At 46.0% G+C, this 16,773-nt stretch overlaps 1 protein-coding gene across 2 annotated transcripts in view; it reads left to right on the top strand.

Moving 5' to 3' along the window:
* Window positions 1–11,143, top strand: part of LOC149435851 (fatty acyl-CoA hydrolase precursor, medium chain-like) — a 36,006-nt gene extending 24,863 nt beyond the window's left edge. Inside the window, exons 11-13 of one of the 2 annotated variants that reach the window (XM_089662362.1) lie at window positions 1,380–1,532; window positions 5,092–5,164; window positions 10,732–11,143. In XM_089662362.1, coding sequence (XP_089518488.1) covers window positions 1,380–1,532; window positions 5,092–5,164; window positions 10,732–10,900 — 395 coding nt within the window. In that variant the 3' untranslated portion in view covers window positions 10,901–11,143. The remainder of the gene's footprint in view (window positions 1–1,379; window positions 1,533–5,091; window positions 5,165–10,731) is intronic. The other variant, XM_089662363.1, reaches the window with a different exon arrangement.
* Window positions 11,144–16,773: the final 5,630 nt, after the last annotated feature.

The raw sequence follows: 16,773 nt of genomic DNA, 5'->3' as shown, positions 1-16,773 counted from the left end.
GGATCTGTTAAGTGGGGATACTACTGAGCTGGGGTTCTACTGGGCCCCTTTAAAACAAATCAACACACACACAGGGCATTTGGCAAGCTTCATTAAAGCTTAAAAAACAGTATCACCAAAGCATCACAGAAGCATCAAAACACATCAAAACAGCATGCTGAAGAGGTAGGCACTTTAATGTGTGTTAAAGTTGAAGCCAGTGTAAATGAGCTCTAAAAGAAGAAACAACTTTCCATGCTGTTTACCAACCAGAGTGTTTATCACTGACAGCTGGAAGCCTAAGCTGGAGTATTATGGGTACAGAAGATCCAGGAACAATGCACAAGGAAGATGGGAGCCCCCCATAATTGGCATGGGAGGTGTGCAGACCCAGGAAATCAACACAGGGATGATGGGAACCACTCATAATGGGCAAAGCAGGTGTACAGACCCGGGAACTCAGCAGAGGGATGGTGGGAACCCCTCATAATGGGCAGAGTGGGTGTACAGAGCTAGGAACTCAATGCAGGTATGATGGGAACTCCTCAAATTGGGTTCTGGGTTTCAGTGCAGGGATCTCATCAATACAGTTATGGACAGATAACAGAGAGTGATACGTAGTTTAGGTATACATTCACACAGGTTCATATCCACAGATATTTGATGTATTCAGAGAATACTCCCCAGTACAAATCCTCATCAGTTTCCTTCACCCCCCCCCTTTACCCCAAATCCTTCCTCCCAGCACAAAATTTCCATTCCCCCCCAATCCCGCTTCCAAGCACAAATCCCCTCCAGCTCCCCCCTCCTCACCTTCTAACACAAACCTTTTGTTCAAAATTGCCCCTCAGAACATGTTTCCTCTCCCCCCCCCAACAACTCCTCCCAGCTTAAATCCTCCAGTACAATCTTTTGTTACCTGCGCCCTCACCCCTACCCCCCGAAGTCATTGTGTCCCCCAGTGCAAGCCTCAGACCTCAGATTAGTACGGCTCCCTCCAAGGGGACGTCCCTCCTCTTAGGCTCCTCCTCCTGTTATAATACATGTTCCAGCAGAAGAGAAGCCTAGAGGAAGCTTCCATTGGCTCTGATTTGTATTGTTGTGAGAGGCAGCCAGCATCTCTCCCCACCAGCTGCCTGGCAGAGTAATAGAATGGTCGATTGCTGCCACTGGGTGCCAGGGAAGGAGATGCAGGGCAGGTTCCCTGGGTGCCCCTGCCAGCTACAGTGCCGGGTGCTGGGACTCTAGCTCAGATCTGCAGGATGCCGGGATGTAGTTGAAAAGTTTGGATGGTCCCACAGAATCCGGGATGGTTGGGAGGTATGTATATATTATGTATTTTTAAACCCTTGACCCCAAAGCAGAGATTTAAACAAAACATATTTCTTGTTCCTCGGCAGATTCCGGATCCAACGTCTTCTTCTATGAATTCCGGCACCGTCCGTCCTTTTTTCAGAAGAGTAGACCAAAGTGGGTGAAGGCCGATCACGGTGATGAAATGGTCTTTGTGTTCGGAGTTCCCTTTATGACAGACGGCTCTCTCAACAAATCATGTATGTCAAGCTGGAAATTACTTCTTTCAGTAGGACCTTCGGACTTTGGCTTTATTTAGCTTGGTTTGGAGAGGGAAACCATGTCCAACGCACAGCTGACTTCCTGAATGATAGTCCTGAAGATAGACACCCTGGAAGAGGGGCATCCCTAGGCAGGTGCGGGGTGTGTGCGCCGCACAGGGTGACACCTATTGCATGGGGTGACACCGGACCCGCTCCACAGAGAGGTAAGTTTTAAAGCAAGCCGACGATCCCCACAGGATGGACTGGATCTGCGGATTGAGCATAATGGATCCGAGTCCAATCCATTATACTCCCCAATCCGCAGATCCGATCCATCCTGTGGGGATCGTCGGCTTGCAACCTAAACGGGGTTAACTGATCTCTCTACGAAAAGGTAAGTTTTAAAGCAAGCTGATGATCTCGCAGGATGGATTAGATCTGCGGATTGAGCATAATGGATCCGAGTCCGATCCATTATCCCTCCCAATCCGCAGATCTGATCCAACCTGCGGGGATCGTCGGCTTGCTTTAAAACTTACCTTTTTGTGGAGAGATCAGTTAACCCCGTTTAGGTTGCAAGCCGATGATCCCCACAGGATGGATCGGATCTGCGGATTGGGGAGTATAATGGATTGGACTCGGATCCATTATGCTCAATCCGCAGATCCAGTCCATCCTGTGGGGATCGTCGGCTTGCTTTAAAACTTACCTTTTTGTGGAGAGATCAGTTAACCCCGTATAGGTTGCAAGCCGACGATCCCCGCAGGATGGATCAGATCTGCGGATTGAGCATAATGGATCCGAGTCTAATCCATTATGCTCCCCAATCCGCAGATCCGATCCACCCTGTGGGGATCGTGGGCTTGCTTTAAAACTTACTTTTTCGTGGAGAGATCAGTTAACCCCGTTTAGGTTGCAAGCCGACGATCCCCACAGGATGGATCGGATCTGCGGATTGGGAAGGATAATGGATTGGACTCTGATCCATTATACTCAATACGCAGATCCGATCCATCCCGCGGAGATCGTCGGCATGCAACCTATATGGGGTGACACCGGACCTGGGGTGACAAGTTGTAAAGCAAGTCGACAATCCCCGCAGGATGGATCAGATCCAATCCATCCTGCAGGGATCATCGGCGGGGGTGTCACCAAGTGTTCCGGCACTGGGTGACACCAACCCTAAGGACGCCCCTGCCCTGGAAGCCTTTTATAAATTAGTTGATTAGGGGGGTGGGAGGGCAACTTTTGCCATAATCTACAAGTATGCACAGCATGCACATCTACCTCCTTCAGTGCTGTCCTCCATTGATGACGGGCCAAGACACCTTGTTCCAGGCCTTCAATATTCACCTCTTCCAATTCTTTCAGGTTCCGTGGTGATCATCTTCAGCCACTGGGCAGCCACTGTTGATGTAACTCCTGTGCATGCTCACAGGGGTTTCCTTACTCTATGCACTTTAACAGGGGCGGACTGACCATTTGGAAACTCAGGCACTGCCCGAGGGCCCGGGGTCAGTAGGGGGCCCCATGAGATGCCCCTGGTACCTTTTTCATAGGCTTTTTTGAGTTTGGGCAAGGACACAGGGGCCCCATGATCCCCTATTGCCCAGGGGCCCCATTAGCTGTCAGTCCGCCCCTGCACTTTAAGTGTACGCTGCAGGGTGCTTTTCTTTTTCCCAGCAGGTGCAAATTGGATCATACTTTGCTGGGGTTTTTTTGCCTTCCTCTGGATCAACTGTGGGTAAAGGATTATAACTTTTTTTTTTAATGGCTGAACTAGATGGACTTTTGTCTTTTTTCAGCCAGACTTAAGGTGGGAATACACGATTAGAAAATCGGCCGACCGGTCATCCGATGACCGAGAGGCGTTTGTTTGTTGGTCGAAATCATGGCCCACATTAACCAATCTAAAAAAATTGTTCGTCAGGCAATAAGTAGTGTTGACATCTTCCGTACAAGTGGAAGTGATGCGGTGTGCGTGTGACCTTGTAGCCACGCCCTTCCGGCCAGAACGAGCGATATACACAACAATTAACAGCAATGAGTATAATCTAGTTTGTTACATGACCTACTGTATTTTTCGCTCCATAAGACGCACCTAGGTTTTAGAGGCAGAAAACAGGAAAAAAAAATTCTGAACTAATGGACTGCAGACACAGTACAGGAGATGACCAGAGACTGCGGACAGCACAGGGATGACCAGAGACTGCGGACAGCACAGGGATGACCAGAGACTGCGGACAGCACAGGGATGACCAGAGACTGCGGACAGCACAGGGATGACCAGAGACTGCGGACAGTACAGGAGATGACTGCTGACCTTTGGGGAGGGGGGGGAGCGGGTACCTGAATTTGACAGGTACCCACTCTTACTTCCACGTAGTTGTTCTTTGACCTTACCTGTTCCTCTATCCAGCCGCGTGCTGTCTTCCCGGCTTCTGTACTGTCGGCACTCGGCATGACAGCCGGGTGCTCAGTGTGCATGATCGAGAAGCACTTGCACTTTGTGATTGGTCTGGCGGCTTCTGGGATCTGTCATGTGTCCCAGGTACCGCCTTACCATCCACAAAAAGCATCGCTTCTTGCGCATGCGCACTTGGCACCCGGCTGTCAAGCCCAACGCCCACACTACAGAAGCCGGGAAGACAGCGCGCGGCTGGATAGAGGAACAGGTAAGGTCAAAGAACAACTCCGCGGAAGTAAGAGCGAGTACCTGTCAAATTCAGGTACCCGCTCCCCACCTCCCCAAAGGTCAGCAGTCATCTCCAAAAGGTCCCGCTGCAGAGCTGAGCGGCCGGCCCGGTATTCTGGACACGGCGACGGTGGAAATACCGGACCGGCCGCTCCATATTCGCTCCATAAGACGCACTAACATTTTCCCCCCTTTTTTTGGGGGAAAAAAGTGCGTCTTATGGAGCGAAAAATACGGTATATACATAAATAGTGATACATAAAATATAATCTGCAGAATTCTGGTTTCATTGTCTCATTCGGCCAATCTACTTTTAACATTTGGATTTTTCGTTCGTGTTTACGAAGATTCCTTGGACATAAACATTCGGGTCATCTTCTGTTTTCGCTCATGCGTGATAGCGCTTGATAGATTTTTTTTCGTAAGGTGTGATATTTTTGTGTTTTTATGTTCATTGTGATTATAATACTTACCTTGACAAACTTTTTCACTGTTGTTCAACCAGACTTCTTTTGTTCATAATATCGTTATCGGTTAAAATATCCTGCTGGTCAATGAAGAGAAAACCGTTTGATCAGTGGTTCCGCTAAATTTTTTCGTACAATTTCCTTATCGTGTGTATGGGGCATTACTATGTAACTTATGCCGGACAATGTACACAGGAGATAGAACATTGTCAGAGGAATGAGGAAGATGATTTTTTTGCAGAAGATACTTTGGGGTTGATTTCCTAAAATTAGAGAGTGCAAAATCTGGGGCAGCTGTGCATGGTAGCCAATCAGCTTCTAACTTCAGCTTGTTCAATTAAGCTTTGACAAAAAAAAAACTGGAATGATTAAATTGTACTGTTATATTTTCCAGATGAATATACAGAGGAAGAAAAGAAACTCAGCAAGACCGTGATGAAATACTGGGCCAACTTTGCTAAAAGTGGGTAAGGCAGTGACACCTCCCTCCGTGAGACAAGAAATAAAATCTGCCCAGTGAGAATACAGCAATACACAGGGCTGTGGATAAGGGGGTAGAACTAGTCTTCCTGAATGGGGCCCAGGCTAGAAGGGGGGCCCAGGCAGCTGGGTGAATTGGATGTGGACAGGGAGGGTGATCGGCATAGCAATTACTGGAACCGATTCTCTGCAGAAAGTGTCATACAGGGGATCAGTTCCAAGAATTGCACCCCCCCTCCCCACCACCACACCCATCACCCTCCATGTGCACCATACGTTTCCTCTTTCTGCCCAGGCACCGCTGTGTGCCCCCATCCCTGTGCTGTCAAGTGCCATCCTCTCCTTCCCACTGGCAGTTGCAAGCACAACAGGATAGAGAGGTGGGAAAAGCGTCCAGTAAATATGTCACATTTACCAGTCCCTTCCTTTCAAGAATGAATACAATGAGTGATCAGTACCAATTACTCACTGTGTTCATAACTGAAGCATAGTGTTTTTTTCTTGGGGGGAGTTGTCAGGTTGGCTGTATAGGGCCCTGTGGTTTCTAACACCAGCCCTGGCAATACAATTCCAACAGAGGATCCAATCCTATACCACTCCATGCAAAGTTTTGGCTGGAGTTGAGCTTAAGCTTTATCTCTTGGGAGGTGTTTCTCAACCTTTTTTCAGTCAAGGCACCCTTTAAAATGATGGACAATTTCAAGGTACCCTTTAAAATTGTGGACAGTCTTCAGGCACCCCATTCTAAAATGTAAAAAACTATTCTAATAGTTCTATATAATGCAGCAACATCCACACATGTAGGACACCCAACATTAGAGGTGATTTATCCTTCCAAAGCAATTACACTTTTGCACACTGGTACTGACTAGTATTCCAATGTTTCTCTTCTCCCTCAGTTTTTCTCCATCACTGAGTTAATGTGACCCCAGCGTTGATGGAGAGGGGCAGGGGAGGGTCAAACTAGGATGCTGTGCAGGCAGCTGACATCCTCCTTATCAACTGATGTCATTGGTTGTCAGGATGCCGGCGGCTAGAAGGTTGTAATGGTGCACATTGAAAATCTGTGGCTTTGTGTAACTAAAAGGCTGGCTTGTTCCACCCACTGGCTTGTATACAATTTCTTACAAGGAGATCCTGAATTAGAGGCATAACTGGAACCTTCAAGGCCCTGGTGCAAGGAACCATGAATGGCCTCCCTGACATCCCCCTTCCCTTTTCCTCTGGTCCTGGGCCCCTTCCCTCTGAGCCCTTCTTATTGATTCCAGGGCCCTTTACTCCTGCTGCGGGGCCCTTTATTACTGTCCCACAGTGGGACCCTTTCACATGACCCACAACAGGCCCCCTTCCTGCCAATGTGGCCCCTCCCCCCATGGTGGCAGAAAACAAGAGTTATGTCACCAGCACATCAAGGAATTCCATATAAGGGTCCATTGCAGTGGCAGAACTACCAAGGTCACAAAGGTCGCACTTGCGATCAGGCTCTGTTGCTCCACCACTGTGGGGGTTCCCATTCTTCTCTTGGTGTCCTGCCTCAGCTATTGACAGTGCTGGTCCTGTGTTCCTGTCTTAACGAGAGTGCCAGCATTGCATTAGGACCCAGTGCTGGTTACATTATGGGGCTGATGGGCGCATTCGTGGGAGAGCTGGCATTATTGGTTGTAGACAGCAGAAGCGAAGCTGCATAGCCTTCTCTGTTGAGATGCCAAATGGGATTCTATCCATCAGCAGAGAAGGCTATGCAGTGTCACTGCTGATAAGCGACTGGCAGGGGGCTTGACTGTCTACAACCAATAGTGCCGGCCCCCCTCGCATGCTCCCATCAGCTCCATAACGTAACTGCCACTGTATAAGTGTATGGGGAAAGGAACGAGCGCTGGATCTAACAGAATCAAGCTGCTAGCATAAAGGTAAACCTCGTATACCCTCTTCATAAAAAGTCAAATACAGCAACAAGTTGCAGCGCTTGAGTATATGATAAAGGGAAATACCATATAAATTGCAGAATTGAAAGAAATGACATTCATTTTATAACATGCACCAGATCCAACGTTCATAAATTAATGTAAACAATGGTCAGGTAAATAATAGAGATTCATTCCACTAATCAAAGTGCCTTTAGTTATAAGGTTGTTAGAGTCATAGGTTCTGGGGGTATACCCAAGTGACAAGCAAATCCGTGAATTCCGTGATAGGAGAATAGCTGTAAAATGCACTAACCAGATAGCGCAAATAAATGCGCGTTGGAGTATAATGACCTACTCCTGGTCACAGCCAGATGGTCCTCAGCGTAAAGCCCTCGGGAACACCAGTGCACCACTCTTGCCTTCTCCTGCCACCAGGGGGAGTGCGCCTCTTTCCAGTATCACGAAATAGCTTTATATCCTCTATCGCCAGGATTAGTGTGCTTTCATATCAGGAGATCATCTCAGGGGCTCGGCAAAAAGACCCAGAAGAAAGAAATCTTGATAGTGTAGTATTTTTATTCAAAGGGTAAAAGCAAGTAGTACACTTACATGGTAATGTCCAAAAAAGCTGATTCACAGAATCCAAAAAGATGGCCGACAGTCAGATGCATGAACCAGTGGACAATATGTGGTATGAGAGGTGTCCTGATCTCTAACGCGTTTCGTGGCAATGGCACATTATCAAAGGGAATGTGCCTCTCAACCCAGGTCCCTTATTTATAGCGGGACCTCTAATTGTTCAAAAGACGCATTTTCGCGTCATTTTAGCGCTACTGCGCATGCGCGAAGGCCAAGATGCCCGCGCATGCGCAATGCAAGCCTACCGCGTCATCGCGGTTAACCCGCGCATGCGCAGATCGCATCCGGTGGCCATTTTGCTGAAGTCCAGGATATACAAAGACAGAGAAAACGATCCCAGCCCAGAGAGAGGGGATTTGGATAGAAGAAAACCCTCCTTACAAATCCCGCTGTGCTGGACGGTCTCGACATTAAAGCAATCATTAAAGAGGGGTGATCCAGAGATATAATAAATAAATAAGCAGGGACGTAAACCACTCAAGGTATTATTTGTAAAAAATGGTGTTGTAGAACTACAAGTACCAGCCCCCTATGTTCATGCATAACTGCCAGAGGCCATCAGTAAAACTTTACAAACAGAACTGTTTAAAACAACAGAAGTACCATAAAAGGACAAATTAAAGCCGACAGCAATTTAAAAACGATAAAACAAAGCAATATAATGTGCAAAATGCAAAATGTAAATGGTCATTTAAATGCGGCAATGCTCATACAAATATAAATAATCATGGTAATGATCATAAACATTACATTAATGGTCATAAAAAATAAAAAATAAATAAAATAGAAAAAAATACCAGTATCAAAATAACCCCTAGGATATTCCCAGGGAAGATAAGGTAAACTAATGGCATCATGAATCATTAAGGGGTGTTAACGATACCTAACCATGTACAACATATACACAACAAAAGTTGTGTGTAAAATAGTAAATTCAATATTTAGGAGAATCACCGGTGAAAGGTAAATAAACGTTGTTAAGAACTAAGTTACTACTACTCCAGCTAATTACTAGAAAAAAAGGAGAAGAGGGGGAAAAGAAGCCCCCCAAGGTAAGATGATGGTATTTATGGACCTTAGTTCCCACAGAAAACAAAATGATACATAAATAAAAGACAATGCTAATAAAACGTACATACTGGATAATTATTAGGATGAGGCAAGGGCAACCCAAATAGTTTTAGCTGGTATCCAAAAAGCAATTAATATCTATATCAATATTTAACCCATGTGGGGCAAGTGTTCTTAATAAAAAAATCCATTTGGTTTCAAGTTTCGAAACAGCTCTTAATTTGTGTACTCCTCTCCAGTGTCTATGTATTGTGTCAATTCCTATAAACCTCAGGCCATGTGGGTTCTTGTTGTGTGCTTGACGGAAGTGCAAGGACAGTGAGTGTTCCTTGAACCCCTTGTTAATATTCTTCAGGTGCTCCTTCAATCTATCACGAAGTCTCCTAATAGTCCGTCCCACATATTGCTTCCCGCATGTACACTCCAGCAGGTATACAACATGGGTACTATTGCACGTGATGGTAGACTGAATTTCGTATGTTTTACCAGTTGTGTTGGAACTAAATGTGGTTACCGGATATTTATGAATTCCATTATTAGTGCATAGCATACATCTATTACAGGGGAAAAAACCTTTACGGTCGAAGAAGAAAGAAAGTTGTTTAGGTGGGTTAACAATGTTAGGGGCCAAGGTGTTTCTCAGAGGTGGTGCCCTACGGAAAGTGATTTCGGGGGCTTCCGGTAAATGGCTCCCCAACACCGGATCATTTTTAAGAATTTTCCAGTTCTTCCTGATAATACTAGCTACATCCCTAAATTGTGTGGAAAAGTCAGTGATAAAAGGGTCTGATGATTTAAAATAACTCCTAGATAGAATTTTAGGGCCCTCAATGTATAATGTCAGGTCAAGAAAGTTAATTTCCTGATTGCTATATTGAAAGGTGAGTTTAATATTTATATCATTAAAGTTCAGTGTGGTGAAAAAGTTGTTCAAGGTAAATTCATCCCCTTCCCATAGGAGCAAGATATCGTCGATGTACCGATGATAAAACAATAGTTGTGGCCACTCTCTGGAGTAAATGAGATCCTCCTCCCATCTTGCCATAAATAAGTTGGCAAGACTCAGAGCAAACTTCGCGCCCATGTCATTAGGAGCCACTGGTTCCTAATGACCTGCTGCCACAGCCATAGAGACAGAAACTCTGGACTGGTGCTGTCAATAGCAGGGGCAGGACAGCCAGAGGACATTAGGAACCCCCACGGTGGCGGAAAGCCAGGACCTGCTTGCAAGTGCGACCTTGGTGACCCTGGTAGTTCTGACACTGTCCTGAATCCTCTATATACTGTAGATCTTTGTATCACTAGAGAGATCACCAGTAAGAGGAAGGAGATCCTGATTCCTGTATATAGGTCTTCATATCACTAGAGGGGTCACCAGCAGAAGGAAGGAGGTCCTGATTTCTCTATATAGATCTTTATATCACTAGAGGGATCACCGGCAGGAGGAAGGAGGTCCTGATTCCTCTATATAGATCTTTATATCACTAGAGGGGTCACCGGCAGGAGGAAGGAGGTCCTGATTCCTCTATATAGATCTTTATATCACTAGAGGGATCACCGGCAGGAGGAAGGAGGTCCTGATTCCTCTATATAGATCTTTATATCACTAGAGGGATCACCGGCAGGAGGAAGGAGGTCCCGATTCCTCTATATAGATCTTTATATCACTGGAGGGGTCACTGGCAGGAGGAAGAAGGTCCTGATTCCTCTCTATGGATCTTTATATCACTGGAGGGATCACCAGCAGGAGGAAGGAGGTCCTGATTCCTCTATATAGATCTTTATATCACTGGAGGGATCACCAGCAGGAGGAAGGAGAACCGGATTCCTCTATTTAGGGGTCACTAGCAACTGGCAGGCTGGATGGATCTTTTTCTGCCATCACTCTTCGGTTTCTAATGCTTAGTAAAAATATAATATCCTTCTTGTCTCTGCAGTGACCCAAACGGACCTGACCTGACTCAATGGCCACATTACGGTGAAGATGAAGATTATCTAGAGATTGATATTCAGCAGAAAGTGTCTCAGAAACTGAAAGACAGAAAATTCAACTTCTTGACCAAAGTTCTTCCCGAGAAGATCCAGAAGATATCAGAGCAGGTGTGAGAGCACACCAAGCTGTAAAGCCTTCCAGGTCATCCTAGGAAAACATAAATCATCATTCCCAAGCCTTGCACAGGAAATAACTGAAGTTTAATGTCACTAAAGATGGATAATTCAGTTCTGGGTGGAGGCTTGCAGGTTGATATATGTGCCATTTTTTCTTTTTAGGTGTTTGCAGCTTTGATGATTTCACACTTTTAAAATGTGGTCAAATGTGTTGAATAAACTGTTCTCTTTATTCTCTAAGACTCATAGACCAATAATTACAGCTTCCAAATCTGGAGGTCTCCACTTATTTATTTTTATTACCGGTACTTTTATATCGCTGTCAATTTATGAAGTGCTTTACATATATATTGTACATTCACATCAGTCCCTGCCCTCAAGAGTTGTACAATCTAAAGTCCCTACATTTATATACTAGGACCAATTTAGACAGGATCCAATTCACCTACCAGCATGTCTTTGGAGTGTGGTGGGAAACCGGAGTACCCGGAGGAAACCCACACAGGCACAGGGAGAACATGCAAACTCCAGGCAGGTGGTGCTGTAGTTGGAATTTGAACCAATGACCCGAGTACTGCCAGGCGGAAGTGCTAACCATTTAGCCACTGTGCTGCCCACAACTTGTCTGGTTTCAGCATTAGTGCTGATATCGATTTCTCAGCCAAAAACAATATAAAGTGATATTACACCCACATTTTTTTTTCAGGACTTCCAGCAGCTTATTTAATCAGGTACTGAGCATGTAGCATCGTTTTCTTTTAATCTTTGCCTATGTTCCAGTTGAAGCTGGTGCCACGATGGAGACATGAATGGATGGGGGAGTGTGCTCTGCATAATAAAAATGCATGAAATAGCCTTTTTAGTTTGTGGTGCTCAGATACAGTGTAGCTCTGCTTTGGAGAAGAAGGGCTTTACAGTCAGTATTGAGAAGTGTGCCATTGGGATGGAAGAGACCAAATACTTGGTGTATTTTGTTGGTAGGGGTTTGGTGAAACCTCAAATGAACAAGGTAAGGGCTATTCATACTAACCCTGCCCAATCTCAAAGAAACAGGTCTGAGCATTCCTGGATGTAGTTGGGTGCTATCTTTGGTTTGTCCTCAACTTTGCCACTATTGATGTGCCACCGACTGACTTGATGAGGGGGAAGAAGTTAGTTATGGTTAAGTGGAATGAAAAGGCTGAGGAGGCTTTTCTGGAGCTTAAAGCAGCCTTGTGCCAGTATCCAGTGCTGGTTGCTCCAGATTTTTCTGAGGAAATGGTTGCCTCCAGCGAAGATTTAGGAGCCATTCTGTACCAAAAGATTACTGAGGAGGAACACCCTTTGGTCTTTCTCAGCAGGAAGTTAACAACCACCTAGAAAAACTACACTACAATGGAGAAAGATTGCTTGGCCATCAAGTGGGCTTTGGAATCCCTGTGCTATTTTCTCCACCGCAGAAAGTTCAGTGTGATCTTGGACCATTCCCAACTGACCTGGATGAGACAGAACAAGCACATGAATGCTGTGCCCATTATGAAGGGTTCCCACTATCTATGTGCTGTGTTCCTAGGTCTGTGCTTCTGCTGTGCCCATTATGAGGGGTTCCCACCATCCCTGTGCTGAGTTCCTGTGTCTGTACACCTGTTGCGCTCATTATGAGGACTTAAGGATGTGATCCCTGCACTGAGACCCAGAACTCAATTTAAGGGGTTCCTACCATCCATGCATTGAGTCCCTAAGTCTGCACACCTGCTGTGCCCATTATGAGGGGTTCCCACCATCCCTGCACTGAGTTCCTGAATCTGTACACCTGCTGTGCCCATTATGAGGGGTTATCCTCATCTCTTCTAGATATTTTTTCATATGTTATGGAGAATGTGTTAAGAGGAGTCAGAACAGCCCAATGTTGGTGGGAGCAGAGATCTATAGAGGGAAATCTTTTGGCTGAAGACCTTAAATAAAGCCAGCACACCTGCAAATAATGTAGTGTTTCCATTTTTTTGTATATCCCTTGTATTACAGTTCATTGATTGAGATTATCTACAAATATTGATAAGAATATTTATCTTAGGCTGAATACATTCTTAGCACTTTATCAATGTTACCAGCCAGCCATTCTAAACCAGAGTTCTTCCACAAGTTGCTAGGGGTCCCTTGCGCTGTGGTTGATTGAGCTCCCATTTGATTGTGCCTGCATACTTCCAGAGCCAATGCCACTATAGGAGCCATCTGCATGACACCAATAACTTTTTAGCTGTAAAAGCAGCACTTTGATGTAGTGCTACCACCACAGGAGCTGCTGTTAAAATTAGGCCCTCTGCTCTATCAGTGGCCCTAATCAGAGCCCCGCTCTTAGTGACACTACCAAAATACCTTGACCAGGCAGGCTCCCTGTAATTACAAAAGAAGATAAACACCTACCATGATAAAACAAATGACCAGGTGGTAATAGTGGCAATGAAATGGCAATAAAATATAATAGTTTGAAAGTTATGTAACAGACATAGTGAATCAATAGAGTAAAAATATGGTGCGATAAAATACCCTTTAGAGTGTGGCCACCTATTTCCTGCAGGACTCAGGTCATAAACCATACCCCTCGGACTGGAAGATTCCTTAGTTAAGATATGAATGGTTAAATACGAAATCAGGCTGGCTAGCTCATGTGTAGACTCTCAGTCAGGAGAGTCTAGGTTTAAGCTTGTGAATTATTTAAACTGCCTGAAACAAGTGTTACCAAATGGAATAAACCCCGAATATGAAACAGCCTGAAAATTTGGTTCTTCTGCTGGCCTAGTTGGGGCCCTATGTTGGCGCGCAATGAAAAGTGCTGTCCCTTAAAGAGTTGAAATGAACAGGAGAGTTCTCTTTAAGAGAGAGAATTATTAGCACGTCACCTAAAGTGAGGATGTTGTCGACAAAATTCACCACAGTCTGAAAATGTGGTCCTTCTGCTGGCTTAGTTGGGGCCCTACGTTGGCGCGCAATGAAAAGTGCTGTCCCTTAAAGAGGTGAAATGAACAGGAGAGTTCTCTTTAAGAGGCAGAATTATTAGCACGTCACCTAAAGTGAGGAGGTTGTCGACAAAATTCACCAGTCTGAAAATGTGGTTCTTCTGCTGGCTTAGTTGGGGCCCTACGTTGGCGTGCAATGAAAAGTGCTGTCCCTTAAAGAGGTGAAATGAACAGGAGAGAGCTCTTTTAGAGGCAGAATTATTAGCACATATCACCTAAAGTGAGGAGGTTGTCGACAAAATTAATCACCGAATAAGAAATTGTAGGCTAAGGGTGCTTTAGGATGTAGAGTTATTAGGGAAAGTCACTATAGGATTGGAAACTATAGGCCAAATCACCTTAAGATGTGGAGTGATAAGCAAGTCACTTTATAGGAGTAGATCTCTGGGCTTGATGCACCAAAATTTTAAAAAAACAAGATTTACAAAATAAGTGTGGTCTTAACCAGGGGCGGACTGACCATTTGGAAACTCGGGCACTGCCCGAGGGCCCGGGGTCAGTAGGGGGCCCCATGAGATGCCCCTGGTACCTTTTTCATAGGCTTTTTTGAGTTTGGGCAAGGACACAGGGGCCCCATGATCCCCTATTGCCCAGGGGCCGCATGAGTTGTCAGTCCACCCCTGGTCTTAACAGCTAAAGCTCCTTCCTCAGACAGCCTGGGCAGAAGTAGATGCAGTCATATGGAACAGATTCTGCATAGCAGGGAGCAAGGGGTTAACTCAGCAACCTGCAGGTAGAGATCACGATGGCAGATGAGGGATAGCAGTCTGCAGCAATACAGAGCACTGGTGCACTTGTCATTCGCAGAGGCCAATGTTGAAGAATGTCTTTGAACATGAAGCACCTGAATGGAAGCAAACTGAATGTAACTGACTATGTTGATGTGTGGGTTAGTGACCCTCTCACCAAGTCCTTATGTGGCAATAAGTGAAGTGATGTGCGTTTGGTGGTGGGGCCCCCCTATGACTGGAGATGCGGCTGTGATGGCGGAGACTCTCGCACTCCTATAGTTGACAGGTCTCCACGGGGCGGCCGTCTGCACTCAGTGTTTGGCTTGACAGTAACCTCTTCAGCTTCTCCAGCTACTCTGTAGACTCTGGCCCAACCCAGTCTGGTCTATAACAGCACACTCAGCATGAACTCTAACACACATCTTACACTTGCAAAGTCTAACGCCAACTCCCTGCCGTCTTCCCATGCTTTTTCTTTTATGAGCACTGGCCCCTTGGTGATTGCTCATGGATCCTGTAGTTTAACCTCAGCTTAACTGTGTAGGAAGTTCTACTTTCAGCATACATATATACAGGGCTTTTTTTCTCAGAGGAAAGGTGGTGGAACTCCCCCACCCAAACCTGGCCACGCCCCCATCAAACCCTAGGACCACCCCTTTAGAGAACAGGAATGCAAGTAAAATTTGGGAGGGGCTATAAAAGTAAATGTATGGAATTAACACCGCCCCCCCCCCCCACATTAGTAAGAATAGCGAGTAACACTGCCCCCCCCCACATTAGCAAGAAAAGCGAGAAAAATTGTATCGCCGCTCCTTACCTGATGCTGACGATCCGCGCTATGGTAGGATCGACGAGCAGAGGGCGTGATGACGTCAGCGCGCACCGCCGGGTGTACTAAGATACACCTTTCCTATGGGGGTGGCCGCGCGCCCCCGATGTTTACACGCTGGCGGTAGAGGGGGGGGGGTGAAGCGTGCATGTCCCCGCTCACCGGCTGTGAGCAGCGGCAGTGACAGGTGCCGGGCACGCGCAAGCATGACATAAACAAGCCGCGTCCGGCACCTGTCACTTTCGCTGCTCTGCATAGCTTGTCAGCTCTGCAGAGGCAGTCGGTGAGCGGGGACAAGAAGAAAAAGGTGGCGGAACGCAGTACCGCCGCGTTCCGGCAGAAAGAAAGCCCTGCATATATAGCATTCTCATCATTCCTGTGTTGAGTTCCTGCATCTGTACATCTCCTGTACCCATTATGAGGGGTTCCTTCCCACCCTCCCTGTGCTGAGTTCCAGGGTCTGTACACCTGCTGTGCCCATTATGAGGGGTCCTACCATCCTTGCACTGAGTTCCCATATCTGTACACCTGCTGTGCCCATTATTACCATCATCTCTGCACTGAGTTCCTGGTCTGTATACCTGCTGTGCTAATTATGAGGGGCTGCCACCATCCTGTGCTGAGTCCCTGCGTCTGTACACCTGCTGTGACCATCATGCAGAAATTCTTCCCTCCATCTGATGATCCCAGTGACAGTCACACCCTCTTCACGTTACACATTGGGGACTGTCACTTTACAGGTGCCTCCAGAATGCAGAACACTTCAGAAAAATGCGGTAGAGACTCTTCCTTCCATATCTGAGGACTGTCTGTACCTGACTGTCTTCACTCCATCTGACCGAGCAGACAACGCCAAGCTACCTCTAAGTGCCCTGGTGTTCCCTGTGTGCTCCTAACTGTCCTGCATACTGTCACCACTGCATGGTATTCTATAGTTGGGGTGAAGATCTACACGTGATATTGAGCAGGGTACATTTTTTTCTTATTGTGTATTGGTTCTTTAGTGTATGGGTTATAAATATGGTATAAAGAGGTCGCTAATAGATGAAGGATCTACAGATCTGCTTTTTTTTTTTTACAATAACTTGAAATGAGTCCCTTCAATACCTCAACGTTAAGGACTAAAGAAGTACCCCGGAGTCAGATTCCAACAGCCCAGTACTTTCTGGGATGATAAATTGATTAATGACAGACTGTAACCTCTCTTTCTTCCAGGTCATGATGTTTATACATGGTGGGCGACTGATAACAGGGACCGTTGCTTTGCATGATGGCTCTGCAATGTGGTGAACCCATGGTGCTGATTGTTTGGGC

Source organism: Staurois parvus, unplaced genomic scaffold (genome assembly GCF_062004578.1).
Source record: "Staurois parvus isolate SC_StPar_1 unplaced genomic scaffold, SC_StPar_1.0 ptg001461l, whole genome shotgun sequence".
Classification (NCBI taxonomy): domain Eukaryota; kingdom Metazoa; phylum Chordata; class Amphibia; order Anura; family Ranidae; genus Staurois; species Staurois parvus.
The sequence above is the reverse complement of the archived record's forward strand: the minus strand, read 5'-3'. Positions and strand labels throughout refer to the sequence as shown.